This window comes from Carcharodon carcharias, chromosome 24, assembly GCF_017639515.1.
Source record: "Carcharodon carcharias isolate sCarCar2 chromosome 24, sCarCar2.pri, whole genome shotgun sequence".
Lineage (NCBI taxonomy): Eukaryota > Metazoa > Chordata > Chondrichthyes > Lamniformes > Lamnidae > Carcharodon > Carcharodon carcharias.
Window position 1 is genome coordinate 8,019,110 of NC_054490.1, and position 15,440 is coordinate 8,034,549.

The window sequence follows — 15,440 nt, forward strand, 5'->3', positions numbered from 1 at the left end:
CTCACCCGATGGTGGTAAAGGCTGCATGTCCTCCGTACAGGAAGGAGCGGTTGACCACTTGCAGGACGAAGGTGAGGTACTGAACGGGCAGTACAGGGATGGCGGCACAGATCGAGAAGAGGAGGCACTGCGTGACGGTGATGGTGAGGGACAGGATCGCCGACTTCAGGTCGGCCAGCCGGTGCGAGGCGGTGCAACCTGTGGGGGGAACGAGAGAGAGAGAGAGAGAGAGAGAGAGAGAGAGAGGAGGGAGCTAGGGAGGGAGCACTCCAGCCGGGTTCGCCTCTTCACCTGGAAATCGCGCATCAGTGCGGAACACCTGCGGTCTGTCCGCAAGCGTGACCCAGACCTCCCTGTCGCTTGCCATTTTAACACTCCACCCTGCTCTCTTGCCCACATGTCTGTCCTTGGCTTGCTGCATTGTTCCAGTGAAACCCAACGCAAACTGGAGGAACAACACCTCATCTTCCGACCAGGCACTTTACAGCCTTCCGGACTGAATCTTGAATTCAACAACTTTAGATCCTGAACTCTCTCCTCCATCCCCACCCCCTTTTCCAATAATTTATCTTGTTTCTTTCCTATTCCCTCCTATTTTTAAAATTTATTTCGATCTATTGTTTCACCTCCACCTTTTAGCCCATTTCTATCCTTTCCAACCACCCCTCCCCCAAACCTCATCCCCACTGGAGCCATCTGCCACTAGCTTGCTTCCCCTAATGTCCCCGGTAGCACCTCCTTTAGATAATATCGCCACCGTCAACGCCCTTCTGTCCTTTGGTCCGTGACATCTTTGGCAGTCTCTTCTTGGGCCTCCGCCCCTATCGAGCTCTCCTGTCCCACCCCCTTCTACCAGCTTGTATTTCACCTCATTGCGATACGACTTTGTTCTGATGACAGATACATGAAGAGGATGGGAACAGAGGGGTACGGACCCCGGAAGTGCTACAAGTCTTTGTTCTGATGACAGATACATGAAGAGGATGGGAACAGAGGGGTACGGACCCCGGAAGTGCTACAAGTCTTTGTTCTGATGACAGATACATGAAGAGGATGGGAACAGAGGGGTACGGACCCCGGAAGTGCTACAAGTCTTTGTTCTGATGACAGATACATGAAGAGGATGGGAACAGAGGGGTACGGACCCCGGAAGTGCTACAAGTCTTTGTTCTGATGACAGATACATGAAGAGGATGGGAACAGAGGGGTACGGACCCCGGAAGTGCTAAAGTCTTTGTTCTGATGACAGATACATGAAGAGGATGGGAACAGAGGGGTACGGACCCCGGAAGTGCTACAAGTCTTTGTTCTGATGACAGATACATGAAGAGGATGGGAACAGAGGGGTACGGACCCCGGAAGTGCTACAAGTCTTTGTTCTGATGACAGATACATGAAGAGGATGGGAACAGAGGGGTACGGACCCCGGAAGTGCTACAAGTCTTTGTTCTGATGACAGATACATGAAGAGGATGGGAACAGAGGGGTACGGACCCCGGAAGTGCTACAAGTCTTTGTTCTGATGACAGATACATGAAGAGGATGGGAACAGAGGGGTACGGACCCCGGAAGTGCTACAAGTCTTTGTTCTGATGACAGATACATGAAGAGGATGGGAACAGAGGGGTACGGACCCCGGAAGTGCTACAAGTCTTTGTTCTGATGACAGATACATGAAGAGGATGGGAACAGAGGGGTACGGACCCCGGAAGTGCTACAAGTCTTTGTTCTGATGACAGATACATGAAGAGGATGGGAACAGAGGGGTACGGACCCCGGAAGTGCTACAAGTCTTTGTTCTGATGACAGATACATGAAGAGGATGGGAACAGAGGGGTACGGACCCCGGAAGTGCTACAAGTCTTTGTTCTGATGACAGATACATGAAGAGGATGGGAACAGAGGGGTACGGACCCCGGAAGTGCTACAAGTCTTTGTTCTGATGACAGATACATGAAGAGGATGGGAACAGAGGGGTACGGACCCCGGAAGTGCTACAAGTCTTTGTTCTGAAGACAGATACATGAAGAGGATGGGAACAGAGGGGTACGGACCCCGGAAGTGCTACAAGTCTTTGTTCTGATGACAGATACATGAAGAGGATGGGAACAGAGGGGTACGGACCCCGGAAGTGCTACAAGTCTTTGTTCTGATGACAGATACATGAAGAGGATGGGAACAGAGGGGTACGGACCCCGGAAGTGCTACAAGTCTTTGTTCTGATGACAGATACATGAAGAGGATGGGAACAGAGGGGTACGGACCCCGGAAGTGCTACAAGTCTTTGTTCTGATGACAGATACATGAAGAGGATGGGAACAGAGGGGTACGGACCCCGGAAGTGCTACAAGTCTTTGTTCTGATGACAGATACATGAAGAGGATGGGAACAGAGGGGTACGGACCCCGGAAGTGCTACAAGTCTTTGTTCTGATGACAGATACATGAAGAGGATGGGAACAGAGGGGTACGGACCCCGGAAGTGCTACAAGTCTTTGTTCTGATGACAGATACATGAAGAGGATGGGAACAGAGGGGTACGGACCCCGGAAGTGCTACAAGTCTTTGTTCTGATGACAGATACATGAAGAGGATGGGAACAGAGGGGTACGGACCCCGGAAGTGCTACAAGTCTTTGTTCTGATGACAGATACATGAAGAGGATGGGAACAGAGGGGTACGGACCCCGGAAGTGCTACAAGTCTTTGTTCTGAAGACAGATACATGAAGAGGATGGGAACAGAGGGGTACGGACCCCGGAAGTGCTACAAGTCTTTGTTCTGATGACAGATACATGAAGAGGATGGGAACAGAGGGGTACGGACCCCGGAAGTGCTACAAGTCTTTGTTCTGATGACAGATACATGAAGAGGATGGGAACAGAGGGGTACGGACCCCGGAAGTGCTACAAGTCTTTGTTCTGATGACAGATACATGAAGAGGATGGGAACAGAGGGGTACGGACCCCGGAAGTGCTACAAGTCTTTGTTCTGATGACAGATACATGAAGAGGATGGGAACAGAGGGGTACGGACCCCGGAAGTGCTACAAGTCTTTGTTCTGATGACAGATACATGAAGAGGATGGGAACAGAGGGGTACGGACCCCGGAAGTGCTACAAGTCTTTGTTCTGATGACAGATACATGAAGAGGATGGGAACAGAGGGGTACGGACCCCGGAAGTGCTACAAGTCTTTGTTCTGAAGACAGATACATGAAGAGGATGGGAACAGAGGGGTACGGACCCCGGAAGTGCTACAAGTCTTTGTTCTGATGACAGATACATGAAGAGGATGGGAACAGAGGGGTACGGACCCCGGAAGTGCTACAAGTCTTTGTTCTGATGACAGATACATGAAGAGGATGGGAACAGAGGGGTACGGACCCCGGAAGTGCTACAAGTCTTTGTTCTGATGACAGATACATGAAGAGGATGGGAACAGAGGGGTACGGACCCCGGAAGTGCTACAAGTCTTTGTTCTGATGACAGATACATGAAGAGGATGGGAACAGAGGGGTACGGACCCCGGAAGTGCTACAAGTCTTTGTTCTGATGACAGATACATGAAGAGGATGGGAACAGAGGGGTACGGACCCCGGAAGTGCTACAAGTCTTTGTTCTGATGACAGATACATGAAGAGGATGGGAACAGAGGGGTACGGACCCCGGAAGTGCTACAAGTCTTTGTTCTGATGACAGATACATGAAGAGGATGGGAACAGAGGGGTACGGACCCCGGAAGTGCTACAAGTCTTTGTTCTGATGACAGATACATGAAGAGGACGGGAACAGAGGGGTACGGACCCCGGAAGTGCTACAAGTCTTTGTTCTGATGACAGATACATGAAGAGGATGGGAACAGAGGGGTACGGACCCCGGAAGTGCTACAAGTCTTTGTTCTGATGACAGATACATAAAGAGGATGGGAACAGAGGGGTTACGGACCCCGGAAGTGCTACAAGTCTTTGTTCTGATGACAGATACATGAAGAGGATGGGAACAGAGGGGTACGGACCCCGGAAGTGCTACAAGTCTTTGTTCTGATGACAGATACATGAAGAGGATGGGAACAGAGGGGTACGGACCCCGGAAGTGCTACAAGTCTTTGTTCTGATGACAGATACATGAAGAGGATGGGAACAGAGGGGTACGGACCCCGGACGTGCTACAAGTCTTTGTTCTGATGACAGATACATGAAGAGGATGGGAACAGAGGGGTTACGGACCCCGGGAGTGCAAAATGTTTTAGTTGACAGGCGACGCGGAGTCGGCCATTTTGGCCTGAAGCGGGGAGAAGTTTCTTCACTGCGAGGGCTGTGAATCGTTGGAGCTCTCCATCCCCAGGGAGGGGCGGGCGCTCTGTCGCCAGCGTAGGAAAGACCGAGGTCGCGAGATTTTGGGACGCTCCGGGAATCGTGGGTCCAGGCAAGTGTTCACAGCTGAACCGCCCGAGGACAGGGGGAGCAGGGGGGCGGGGGGGGGGGTCTCAGTGCAGACGAGTACCGCTTACCTGAGGCTGGGTCTGGCGAGCTGGCTCTGTGCTTGTGTCGGTCCATGATCAGTCCGTTCCAGGGAGCACAGAAAACACCAAAAAACTGGGTGAAGGCGAAGGCGTTCGTGTACTTGCTGACTGAGGGAGAGAAGAGAGAGAGAGAGAGGCAGGGAGAGAGGGAGGAAGGGGGAGAGAGAAGTGGAGAGGGAGAGAGAGAGAGAGAGAGAAATGGACAGAGAGAGAGAGAAAGAGAGAGAAATGGACAGAGAGAGAGAGAAATGGACAGAGAGAGAGAGAAAGAGAGAGAAATGGACAGAGAGAAATGAACAGAGGGAGAGAGAGAAATGGACAGAGAGACAGAGAGAGAAATGGACAGAGAGAGAGAGAGAAATGGACAGAGAGAGAGAGACAAAGAGAGAAATGGACAGAGAGAGAGAGAGAAATGGACAGAGAGAGAGAGAGAGAGAAATGGACAGAGAGAGAGAGAGAAATGGACAGAGAGAGAGAGAGAGAAATGGACAGAGAGAGAGAGAGAAATGGACAGAGAGAGAGAGAGAGAAATGGACAGAGAGAGAAATGAACAGAGAGAGAGAGAGAAATGGACAGAGAGAGAGAGAGAAATGGACAGAGAGAGAGAGAGAGAGAAATGGACAGAGAGAGAGAGAGAGAAATGGACAGAGAGAGAGAGAGAAATGGACAGAGAGAGAAATGAACAGAGAGAGAGAGACAAAGAGAGAAATGGACAGAGAGAGAGAGAGAAATGGACAGAGAGAGAGAGAGAGAGAAATGGACAGAGAGAGAGAGAGAAATGGACAGAGAGAGAGAGAGAGAAATGGACAGAGAGAGAGAGAGAAATGGACAGAGAGAGAGAGAGAGAAATGGACAGAGAGAGAAATGAACAGAGAGAGAGAGAGAAATGGACAGAGAGAGAGAGAGAAATGGACAGAGAGAGAGAGAGAGAGAAATGGACAGAGAGAGAGAGAGAGAAATGGACAGAGAGAGAGAGAGAAATGGACAGAGAGAGAAATGAACAGAGAGAGAGAGAGAAATGGACAGAGAGAGAGAGAGAGAAATGGACAGAGAGAGAGAGAGAGAGAAATGGACAGAGAGAGAGAGAGAGAAATGGACAGAGAGAGAAATGAACAGAGAGAGAGAGAGAAATGGACAGAGAGAGAGAGAGAGAAATGGACAGAGAGAGAGAGAGAAATGGACAGAGAGAGAGAGAAATGGACAGAGAGAGAGAGAGAGAAATGGACAGAGAGAGAGAGAAATGGACAGAGAGAGAGAGAGAAATGGGCAGAGAGAGAGAGAGAGAAATGGACATAGAGAGAAAGAGAAATGGTCAGAGAGAGAGAGAGAGAAATGGACACAGAGAGAAAGAGAAATGGGCAGAGAGAGAAATGGACAGAGAGAGAGAAATGGACAGAGAGAGAGAGAAATGGACAGAGAGAGAGAGAGAGAAATGGACAGAGAGAGAAAGAGAGAGAAATGGACAGAGAGAGAGAGAGAGAAATGGACAGAGAGAGAGAGAAAGAGAGAGAAATGGACAGAGAGAGAGAGAGAAATGGACAGAGAGAAATGAACAGAGAGAGAGAGAGAAATGGACAGAGAGAGAGAGAGAGAAATGGACAGAGAGAGAGAGAAATGGACAGAGAGACAGAGAGAGAAATGGACAGAGAGAGAGAGAGAGAGAAATGGACAGAGAGAGAGAGAGAGAGAGAAATGGACAGAGAGAGAGAGAGAAATGGACAGAGAGAGAGAGAGAAATGGACAGAGAGAGAAATGAACAGAGAGAGAGAGAGAAATGGACAGAGAGAGAGAGAGAGAAATGGACAGAGAGAGAGAGAAATGGACAGAGAGAGAGAGAAAGAGAAATGGACAGAGAGAGAGAGAGAAATGGACAGAGAGAGAGAGAAAGAGAGAGAAATGGACAGAGAGAGAGAGAGAGAAATGGACAGAGAGAGAGAGAAAGAGAGAGAAATGGACAGAGAGAGAGAGAGAAATGGACAGAGAGAAATGAACAGAGAGAGAGAGAGAGAAATGGACAGAGAGACAGAGAGAGAAATGGACAGAGAGAGAGAGAGAGAAATGGACAGAGAGAGAGAGAGAGAGAAATGGACAGAGAGAGAGAGAAATGGACAGAGAGAGAGAGAGAGAAATGGACAGAGAGAGAGAGAGAGAGAGAAATGGACAGAGAGAGAGAGAGAGAAATGGACAGAGAGAGAGAGAGAGAGAGAAATGGACAGAGAGAGAGAGAGAAATGGACAGAGAGAGAGAGAGAAATGGACAGAGAGAGAAATGAACAGAGAGAGAGAGAAATGGACAGAGAGAGAGAGAGAGAAATGGACAGAGAGAGAGAGAAATGGACAGAGAGAGAGAGAAAGAGAAATGGACAGAGAGAGAGAGAGAAATGGACAGAGAGAGAGAGAAATGGACAGAGAGAGAGAGAAATGGACAGAGAGAGAGAGAGAGAAATGGACAGAGAGAGAGAAATGGACAGAGAGAGAGAAATGGGCAGAGAGAGAGAGAGAGAAATGGACATAGAGAGAAAGAGAAATGGTCAGAGAGAGAGAGAGAGAAATGGACAGAGAGAGAGAAATGGGCAGAGAGAGAGAGAGAGAAATGGACACAGAGAGAAAGAGAAATGGGCAGAGAGAGAGAAAGAAATGGGCAGAGAGAGAGAAAAAAAGAGAAATGGACAGAGAGAGAGAGAAATGGACAGAGAGAGAGAGAAATGGACAGAGAGAGAGAGAGAAATGGACAGAGAGACAGAGAAATGGGCAGAGAGAGAGAGAAATGGACAGAGATAGAGAGAAATGGACAGAGAGACAGAGAAATGGGCAGAGAGAGAGAGAAATGGACAGAGAGAGAGAGAAATGGACAAGAGAGAGAGAGAAATGGACAGAGAGAGAGAGAGAGAGAAAAAGAGAAATGGACAGAGAGAAATAGAGGTGGACAGGGAGAAATTGAGGTGCACAGAGAGAAAGAGAGTTGGATCGAGAGAAAGAGAGAGATGGACAGGGAGAGAGCGAGGGTAGGATGCAGAGGGAAAGGGAGAAATGAATAGACAGAGAGAAATGGAGAGAAAGGCAGCGAGAGAGGCAGGGGGAGAGAGCGAGAGGGGCAGGGGTAGAGAGCGAGAGGGGCAGGGGGAGAGAGCGAGAGGGGGGCAGGGGGAGAGAGCGAGAGGGAGGCAGGGGGAGAGAGCGAGAGGGAGGCAGGGGGAGAGAGTGAGAGGGGGGCAGGGGGAGAGAGCGAGAGGGAGGCAGGGGGAGAGAGCGAGAGGGAGGCAGGGGGAGAGAGTGAGAGGGAGGCAGGGGGAGAGAGCGAGAGGGTCAGGGGGAGAGAGCGAGAGGGAGGCCGGGGGAGAGAGCGAGAGGGAGGCAGGGGGAGAGAGCGAGAGGGGCAGGGGGAGAGAGCGAGAGGGGGGCAGGGGGAGAGAGCGAGAGGGGCAGGGGGAGAGAGCGATTGGGGCAGGGGGAGAGAGCGAGAGGGAGGCAGGGGGAGAGAGTGAGAGGGGGGCAGGGGGAGAGAGCGAGAGGGGGGCAGGGGGAGAGAGCGAGAGGGAGGCAGGGGGAGAGAGCGAGAGGGGCGGGGGAGAGAGCGAGAGGGGGCAGGGGGAGAGAGCGAGAGGGGCAGGGGGAGAGAGCGATTGGGGCAGGGGGAGAGAGCGAGAGGGGGGCAGGGGGAGAGAGTGAGAGGGAGGCAGGGGGAGAGAGCGAGAGGGGGGCAGGGGGAGAGAGCGAGAGGGGGGCAGGGGGAGAGAGCGAGAGGGGGGCAGGGGGAGAGAGTGAGAGGGAGGCAGGGGGAGAGAGTGAGAGGGGGGCAGGGGGAGAGAGCGAGAGGGGGGCAGGGGGAGAGAGCGAGAGGGGGGCAGGGGGAGAGAGTGAGAGGGAGGCAGGGGGAGAGAGCGAGAGGGAGGCAGGGGGAGAGAGCGAGAGGGGCAGGGGGAGAGAGTGAGAGGGAGGCGGGGGAGAGAGTGAGAGGGAGACAGGGGGAGAGAGCGAGAGGGAGGCGGGGGAGAGAGCAAGAGAGCAAGAGAGGCGGGGGAGAGAGCGAGAGAGCGAGAGGGAGGCAGGGGGAGAGAGCGAGAGGGAGGCGGGGGAGAGAGCGAGAGAGCAAGAGAGGCGGGGGAGAGAGCGAGAGAGCGAGAGGGAGGCAGGGGGAGAGAGCGAGAGAGGTAGAGTAGAGAGTGAGAGAGGCAGGGGAATCAGAGAGACGGGGGAGTCAGAGTGAGACGGGGGAAGAGAGAGAGATAGAGTGGGGAAGGGACGGGGGGGGAAGCGTTAGACTCAATTAATATTCCGTGACATTTCCCCGAAAAAGTCCCACACAGCACGCTCACAGCGCATGGAGTTTTGAATGTCCCAGCCCCGCACTGTTCCCGAGACAGACACGTAGAAGGACGGACAGATCATCCCGCAGGCGGACAGAGAGACCCGCAATCTGGGCGAAGTCAACTCTTCCAAACCCAGCGATCTGAGCCCCGCCAGAGGCAGCCCTCACTCCACCTTCAGCCCAGAGGGTCCAGCTCGGCACAGGCCGGACATACAGCCTGGAACTTTCCTGCTCTGTGTCTATGTGAGTGAGAGAGAGGGAGGGAGCGACAGCGGGAGCGAGGGAGAGAGGGAGAGAGAGAGAGAGAGAGAGAGAGAGAAAGGGGCAGGGGACCCAGCTCCTGACATGACAACTGGGCCCTCGATATCTCCATACACTGAGGGGTGACCACGCAGAACCACAACAGCTCATATCTAGCGCATTTAACGTGATGAAAGCCAAAGTGTTTCGCAGCAAAGTTATGCAACAAAATTTAACACCGAGCCGCATAAGGAGATACTAGGACAGGTTTGGTCCCCTTACCTAAGAAAGGATGTACTTGCCATGGAGGGAGCACAGCGAGGGTTCACCAGACTGATTCCTGGGATGGCAGGATTGTCGTGTGAGCAGAGACCGGGCCGACTAGGCCTGTATTCACTGGAGTTTAGAAGAATGAGAGGGGATCTGATTGAAACGTATAAAATTCTGGCAGGGATGGACAGACTGGACGCAGGGATGGACAGACTGGACGCGGGGATGGACAGACTGGACGGGGGGATGGACAGACTGGACGGGGGGGATGGACAGACTGGACGCAGGGATGGACAGACTGGATGCAGGGATGGACAGACTGGACGGAGGGATGGACGGACTGGACGCAGGGATGGACAGACTGGACGCAGGGATGGACGGACTGGACGCAGGGATGGACAGACTGGATGCGGGGATGGACAGACTGGATGGAGGGATGGACAGACTGGACGCAGGGATGGACAGACTGGACGCTGGGATGGACAGACTGGACGCTGGGATGGACATACTGGATGGAGGGCTGGACAGACTGGATGCAGGGATAGACAGACTGGATGGAGGGATGGACAGACTGGACGCGGGGATGGACAGACTGGATGCTGGGATGGACAGACTGGATGGAGGGATGGACAGACTGGACGCAGGGATGGACAGACTGGACGCTGGGATGGACAGACTGGACGCTGGTATGGACATACTGGATGGAGGGCTGGACAGACTGGATGCAGGGATAGACAGACTGGATGGAGGGATGGACAGACTGGACGCGGGGATGGACAGACTGGATGCTGGGATGGACAGACTGGATGGAGGGATGGACAGACTGGATGCAGGGATGGACAGACTGGATGGACAGACTGGACAGAGGGACGGACAGACTGGACGCAGGGATGGACAGACTGGACGCAGGGATGGACAGACTGGATGGACAGACTGGACGGAGGGATGGACAGACTGGATGCAGGGATGGACAGACTGGATGGACAGACTGGACGGAGGGACGGACAGACTGGACGCAGGGATGGACAGACTGGACGCAGGGAGGAGGTTTCCTCTGGCTGGTGGGGGGGGGTGGGTCTAGAACAAGGGTCACATTCTGAGGATACGGGGTAGTCCATTTGGGACTGAGATGAGAAGTGACCTCTTCAGTCAGAGGGTGATGAACCTGTGGAATTCTCTACCACAGAGGCTGTGGGGGCCAAGACACTGAATATATATAAGGAGGAAATGGATAGATTTCTGGACTCTAAAGATGTAAAGGGGAAGGGGGAGAGAGCTGGAGTGCGGTTTTGAGATAGAGGATCGGCCATGATCCTACTGAATGGTCGAGCAGGCTCGAAGGGCTGAGTGGCCTCCTCCTGCTCCTAGTTTCTATGTTTCCAAGGCCAAAAACACAGTTAAGGAGGGAGGTTTTAAGGAGCATCTCAAAGGAGGGGAGAGCGAGAGACAGCGAGCGAAAGAAACAGGTAGGTTTAGGGAGGGAATTCCAGAGCTCAGGGACCCCCCCAGGCAGCTGAAGGCACGGCCGCCAATGCTGGAGCGATTAAAATCCGGGGGGGATGGTCAAGAGGCCGGAATTGGAGGAGCACAGAGATCTCGGAGGGTCGTAGCAGGGTTACAGAGATAGGGAGGGTTGTGGGGGCTGCAGGAGGTTACCGAGATAGGGAGGGATGTAGCGGCTGGAGGTGGTTACAGGGATAGGGAGGGGTGTAGGGGCTGGAGGAGGTTACAGAGATAGGGAGGGTTGTAGGGGCTGGAGGAGGTTACAGAGATAGGGAGGGGTGAAGGGGCTGGAGGAGGTTACAGAGATAGTGCGGGGTGTAGGGGCTGGAGGAGGTTACAGAGATAGGGAGGGATTTAGGAGCTGGAGGAGGATTACAGAGATAGGGAGGGTTGTAGGAGCTGGAGGAGGTTACAGAGATAGGGAGGGATGTAGGAGCTGGAGGAGGGTTACAGAGATAGGGAGGGTTGTAGGAGCTGGAGGAGGGTTACAGAGATAGGGAGGGTTGTAGGAGCTGGAGGAGGTTACAGAGATAGAGAGGGGTGTAGGGGCTGGAGGAGGTTACAGAGATAGGGAGGGATGTAGGAGCTGGAGGAGGGTTACAGAGATAGGGAGGGATGTAGGAGCTGGAGGAGGGTTACAGAGATAGGGAGGGTTGTAGGAGCTGGAGGAGGTTACAGAGATAGAGAGGGGTGTAGGGGCTGGAGGAGGTTACAGAGATAGGGAGCGTTGTTGGGGCTGGAGGAGGTTACAGAGATAGGGAGGGGTGTAGGGCCTGGAGGAGGTTACAGAGATAGGGAGGGGTGTAGGGGCTGGAGGAGGTTACAGAGATAGGGAGGGATGTAGGAGCTGGAGGACGTTACAGAGATAGGGAGGGGTGTAGGGGCTGGAGGAGGTTAAAGAGATAGGGAGGGATGTAGGAGCTGGAGGAGGGTTACAGAGATAGGGAGGGGTGTAGGGGCTGGAGGAGGTTACAGAGATAGTGCGGGGTGTAGGGGCTGGAGGAGGTTACAGAGATAGGGAGGGGTGTAGAGGCTGGAGGAGGTTACAGAGATTGGGAGGGCTGTAGGGGCTGGAGGAGGTTACAGAGATAGGGAGGGTTGTCGGGGCCGGAGGAGGTTACAGAGATAGGGAGGGTTGCAGGGGCTGGAGGAGTTTACAGAGAGAGGGAGGGTTGTAGGGACTGGAGGAGGTTACAGAGATAGTGAGGGCTGTCGGGGCTGGAGGAGGTTACAGAGATAGGGAGGGTTGTAGGGGCTGGAGCAGGTTACAGAGATAGGGAGGGTTGTCGGGGCCGGAGGAGGTTACAGAGATAGGGAGGGTTGTAGGGGCTGGCGGAGGTTAGAGAGATAAGGAGGGTTGTAGGGGCTGGAGGAGGTTACAGAGATAGGGAAGGTTGTAGGGGCTGGAGGAGGTTAGAGAGATAGGGAATGTTGTAGGGGCTGGAGGAGGTTACAGAGATAGGGAGGGGTGTAGGAGCTGGAGGAGGTTACTGAGATAGGGAGCGTTGTAGGGACTGGAGATAGGGAGGGTTGTAGGGTCTGGAGGAGTTTACAGAGATAAGGAGGGGTGTAGAGGCTGGAGGAGGTGACAGGGATCGGGAGGGGTGTAGGGGCTGGAGGAGGTTACAGAGATAGGGAGGGTTGTAGGGACTGGAGGAGGTTACAGAGATAGGGAGGGTTGTAGAGTTTGGAGGAGGTTACAGAGATAGGGAGGGTTGTAGGGGCTGGGGGAGGTTACATAGATAGGGAGGGGTGTAGGGGCTGGAGGAGGTTACAGAGATAGGGAGGGTTGTAGGGGCTGGAGGAGGTTACAGAGATAGGGAGGGTTGTAGAGTTTGGAGGAGGTTACAGAGATAGGGAGGGTTGTAGAGTTTGGAGGAGGTACCAGAGATAGGGAGGGTTGTAGGGGCTGGAGGAGGTTACAGAGAAAGGGAGGGGTGTAGGGGCTGGAGGAGGTTACAGAGATAGGGAGGGTTGTAGGAGCTGGAGGAGGTTACATAGATAGGGAGGGGTGTAGGGGCTGGAGGATTTTACAGAGATAGGGAGGGTTGTAGGGGCTGGAGGAGGTTACAGAGATAGGGAGGGTTGTAGGGGCTGGGGGAGGTTACATAGATAGGGAGGGGTGTAGGGGCTGGAGGAGGTTACAGAGATAGGGAGGGTTGTAGGGGCTGGAGGAGGTTACAGAGATAGGGAGGTTTGTAGAATTTGGAGGAGGTTACAGAGATAGGGAGGATTGTAGAATTTGGAGGAGGTTACAGAGATAGGGAGGGTTGTAGAATTTGGAGGAGGTTACAGAGATAGGGAGGGGTGTAGGGGCTGGAGGAGGTTACAGAGATAGGGAGGGGTGTAGGGAGCTGGAGGAGGTTACAGAGATAGGGAGGGGTGTAGGGGCTGGAGGAGGTTACAGAGATAGGGAGGGGTGTAGGGGCTGGAGGAGGTTACAGAGATAGGGAGGGTGTAGGGGCTGGAGGAGGTTACAGAGATAGGGAGGGTTGTAGGGGCTGGAGGAGGTTACAGAGATAGGGAGGGGTGTAGGGGCTGGAGGAGGTTACAGAGATAGGGAGGGGTGTAGGGGCTGGAGGAGGTTACAGAGATAGGGAGGGGTGTAGGGGCTGGAGGAGGTTACAGAGATAGGGAGGGGTGTAGGGAGCTGGAGGAGGTTACAGAGATAGGGAGGGGTGTAGGGGCTGGAGGAGGTTACAGAGATAGGGAGGGGTGTAGGGGCTGGAGGAGGTTATAGAGATAGGGAGGGGTGTAGGGGCTGGAGGAGGTTACAGAGATAGGGAGGGGTGTAGGGGCTGGAGGAGGTTACAGAGATAGGGAGCGTTGTGGGGGCTGGAGGAGGTTACAGAGATAGGGAGGGGTGTAGGGGCTGGAGGAGGTTACAGAGATAGGGAGGGGTGTAGGGGCTGGAGGAGGTTACAGAGATAGGGAGGGTTGTAGGGGCTGGACGAGGTTACAGAGATAGGGAGGGGTGTAGGTGCTGGAGGAGGTTACAGAGATAGGGAGGGGTGTAGGGTCTGGAGGAGGTTACAGAGATAGGGAGGGGTGTAGGGTCTGGAGGAGGTTACAGAGATAGGGGGGGTGGAGGCCATGGAGTGATTTGAAAACAAGGACAAGGGTTTTCATATCAAGACATTCCTGAAGCGGGGGGGGCCCCAGTGTGGGTCAGCGAGCAGAGGGGACGATGGGTGAAAGGGCCTGGGTGACGAGCTGGATGAGCTGGCGTGTTTGGACCGTAGGATGTGGGGGAGCAGCTGGGAGGTCTTCGGGACAGTCGAGTACGAAGCTGAGACAGGCCTGGCTGAGGGTTTGAGCTGCGGATGGACTGAGACGGTTGGTTGGGGGGCGGGGGGGAGCGGAGTCGGGCGGTGTTCCAGGGATGGAAACAGCGGTCTTTTTTGTAGCGGGAGATGTGTGCGCGTTGGGTAGCTGGCCTTGGTCCAACTCGGCCTCGGACAGCCGCTGGAGGTCTGGAGCCAGCCAGGGATCTCAGTATCGTTCGCCAGCCTCTCGCCTCCGGCTCTGGACTTCCGATGAAGAGTCGCACGGACTGGGAAATCGTTAACTGCGTTCCCTCTCCACCGACGCGGTCCAGACCCGCTGAGTTCATCCGGCTAATTTTCTTTTCCCGATTCCTGCTCCCCCTCTCGCTCTCCTCCCTCACCTCCCGTTTCGCTCCCCTTCCCAGCGCCCTCTCCCAATCCTCCCTCCCACCAGCCTCTATTTCCCTCCTCCCACTCCCTTCTCTCTCCTTACCGCAGCTGCCCACACTCGCCCACCCCACCCCACACCCCACCCCCTGACCTCTCTCGCTCCCCTTCCCTTCTCTCTCTCTCTCTCTCTCTCTCTCCCCTTTCTCTCCGCCCGTGGGTGCTCTTGCGAGTGAAACACAAAACGTTGGCACGCAAGTCGTCAAAGAATCAAATGGACTTTTGCGCCGTCTTGCCAGGGAGCTGTAGTTTAAAAACAGGGAAGTCTTGTCACAGCTGTACAGGTGAGTCCGCGCTTGTAGAGCACCGTGTACCTTCTTCGTCCCCATGTAAGGGAGGATAGACGGGCGTTGGAGGCTGGTCAAAAACAGAGATCGACTCGGCTGACTCCTGGGATGAAGGGGCTGATCGGCAAGAGCGGGAAAGCAAGTGAGGCCTTTATTTATGAGAGTTTAGAAGAACGAGGGGTGATCTTACTGAAACGTACAAGGCTCCAAGGGGGCTTGACAGGGTAGACGTTGAGAAGGTGCTTCCCCGAGAGGCGGGGGGGTGGTGGTGGGGGGGTCACCGATCCCGGACTGGCTACAGAATAAGGGGACACTGGTTTAAAACTGAGGGGCGAAGGAATTTCTTCTCCCAGAGGGTAGCGAATGTCTGGAGTTCTCTACCCCGGAGAGCCCTAGGGGCTGGGGCCCCGATGGTGTTGACAGAGGAGGTCGGTGGGTTTTTTTGAAATATCGGGGAGTCGAGGGTTGCGAGGAGCTGGCACGGAAGAGGGGTTGGGGCCTGGGGCCGATCGGCCATGACCGTATGGGCTGGTGGGTCCGGCTTGAGGGGCCGAATGGCCCCACTCCTGCTCCTATTTCCTGCGTTCCCTTCTCCGC

At 54.2% G+C, this 15,440-nt stretch overlaps 1 protein-coding gene across 2 annotated transcripts in view; it reads right to left on the minus strand.

Annotated features, from left to right (window-relative positions):
- LOC121269312 (solute carrier family 43 member 3-like) overlaps positions 1–15,440 on the minus strand; it is a 69,149-nt gene that overhangs the window by 7,913 nt on the left and 45,796 nt on the right. For both annotated transcript variants that reach the window (XM_041173853.1, XM_041173852.1), the window contains exons 10-11: positions 4,511–4,630; positions 6–198 (exon numbers count right to left, since the gene is read on the minus strand). In XM_041173853.1, the coding sequence (XP_041029787.1) occupies positions 6–198; positions 4,511–4,630 (313 nt within the window). The remainder of the gene's footprint in view (positions 1–5; positions 199–4,510; positions 4,631–15,440) is intronic.